Source organism: Dendroctonus ponderosae, unplaced genomic scaffold (assembly GCF_020466585.1).
Source record: "Dendroctonus ponderosae isolate FM_Combo_2020 unplaced genomic scaffold, Dpon_F_20191213v2 Dpon_F_20191213_10, whole genome shotgun sequence".
Taxonomy (NCBI): domain Eukaryota; kingdom Metazoa; phylum Arthropoda; class Insecta; order Coleoptera; family Curculionidae; genus Dendroctonus; species Dendroctonus ponderosae.
Window position 1 is genome coordinate 2,408,802 of NW_026017111.1, and position 1,662 is coordinate 2,410,463.

The window sequence follows — 1,662 nt, forward strand, 5'->3', positions numbered from 1 at the left end:
CTATGTATATTCCCGCAATGTTCTGTATATTTTTTGAACATTCTGGGATATTCATAGAATATCAAATGCTATCTGGGTTGGACTCACTTTGATGAAATCGAAGGTTTTGGTCAGCATGACAATGCAGCTGGCCTTTTCCTGCCACACCATTCGCCAGAAGTCGGTGACCGTCTCCTCAGTAGGACCCTGCGTCACAATGTAGGCGTTCGGTTTCAGTAGGCTCTGGAAAGTAAAGACGCGCCTCCATCACATTGGTGGCATTGGCCCCGCCCACTCTACTTACATCCACATAGGAGGCGTTGACATAGTCGCTGTCATGTTCGCCCTCTATGGTGTCTAATACTACCCGGTTGTAATCATCTGAAACAATTGAGCAAAACACAGTTGACTGCGTCAGTCCAGTGGCGCACGCCGCACACTTACAAGGAATGCATTTTTGGTTCTGGTTCTTTTCCAGGTTGCTTTTCTTTGTTCCATGCCGGCATGAGTGCGGCTCCGTTTTCTCCGCAATCTGATAGTGAAATAGAAAATCATTGTCAACACCCAGCTATATACAGGGTGATTCTGATGCACAGTGGCAACCCTGCATCCGGGCTAGTTTTTGTTGACACACTTGTCAATGTTACATGGCGTTTGGGGTTAGCTTTTCAAAACTGATTACGTGAACTACCTTATGTGAGGAGGCTCTAATTGCGATTTTTGTTGCTGTTTTACCTCAAATTCCAGCTTGTAGAGAACGGGGAACTTTTTGCGCTGCTCGCATAGTTTCATGAACAGCGAAATGTCGATGGGCCGGTCGCTGATGCTGTCCACTACTGTGCCATTGTTTTCATCTGAAAAGATGAAGATTTCCATATTCAAAAAAACCAAATTCACTCTACAGACTGTCTGGATGTTCAAACGGAAAGTTTCCAAAATTGCGAAATTTATCGACGTTTTCCAGTCGGCACATTGACATTGACATTTTGGATTTGTGACTTGTACGCAATGTGTCAACGTCACTGATCAAAAGACTATAATATACAGGGTGTGCAAGCAAAGCAGTGGCTACGTACCATTGAACCGACTGGTCGGCAGAAGGCCGCTGTTGAGCATGGAGAGTTTGATGGCATTTGGAATGGACGCAAACGAGTGAGTGGCGCTGGCGTGCCGTTTTTTTCGCGGTTTGTCCACATCGTTGGTTCGGGGCGTCGATCTTGAGCGCGGCTTCTTCTTCACCGTCCCGGACGACGAGTGGCTCTTCAGTTTGGCCGCGTCCGGATCGCTGGACATTTTCTTTACGCTCGGTACAATTTGGGGTGCATGGAAAACGGGCCCTTCAGGCCTCGGCTGCCGTCACAACGCGTGATGGAAAGTCGCTCGTCTGTACAGGGTGATTCAAAGTTAGGTTGCATATTTGTAGCTATGCTGTAATTATTAGCTAGACATAGGAAGCATAAATCAAAGGCATAATAAAGTCCCTGTATCAGACTATGGAGGCTTTCACGGCCGGTTAAATCCCAGTTAGGAATGTTTTCTGGGCTGTGAAGCCGTGGTCTATGGGAATTTCTTCCCGACGTTTCGTCAGCAACTGCGCTGGACATTATCAAAGGCGATGAGGCAGTGGGCGAAGTGATCTCCCGTGCTTTCCGACTAAGACTGGTTCAACCACTGGATCCCCTG

The 1,662-nt window shown here is 47.4% G+C and overlaps 1 protein-coding gene across 1 annotated transcript in view; it reads right to left on the bottom strand.

The window, feature by feature from the left end:
• Positions 1-87: 87 nt before the first annotated feature.
• LOC109542705 (receptor-type tyrosine-protein phosphatase alpha) overlaps positions 88-1,662 on the bottom strand; it is a gene marked incomplete at its 3' end in the record, with an annotated part of 2,635 nt that continues 1,060 nt past the window's right edge. The window contains 5 exon segments of the mRNA XM_048661992.1: positions 88-222; positions 284-360; positions 424-511; positions 715-833; positions 1,056-1,363. Coding sequence (XP_048517949.1) covers positions 88-222; positions 284-360; positions 424-511; positions 715-833; positions 1,056-1,272 — 636 coding nt within the window.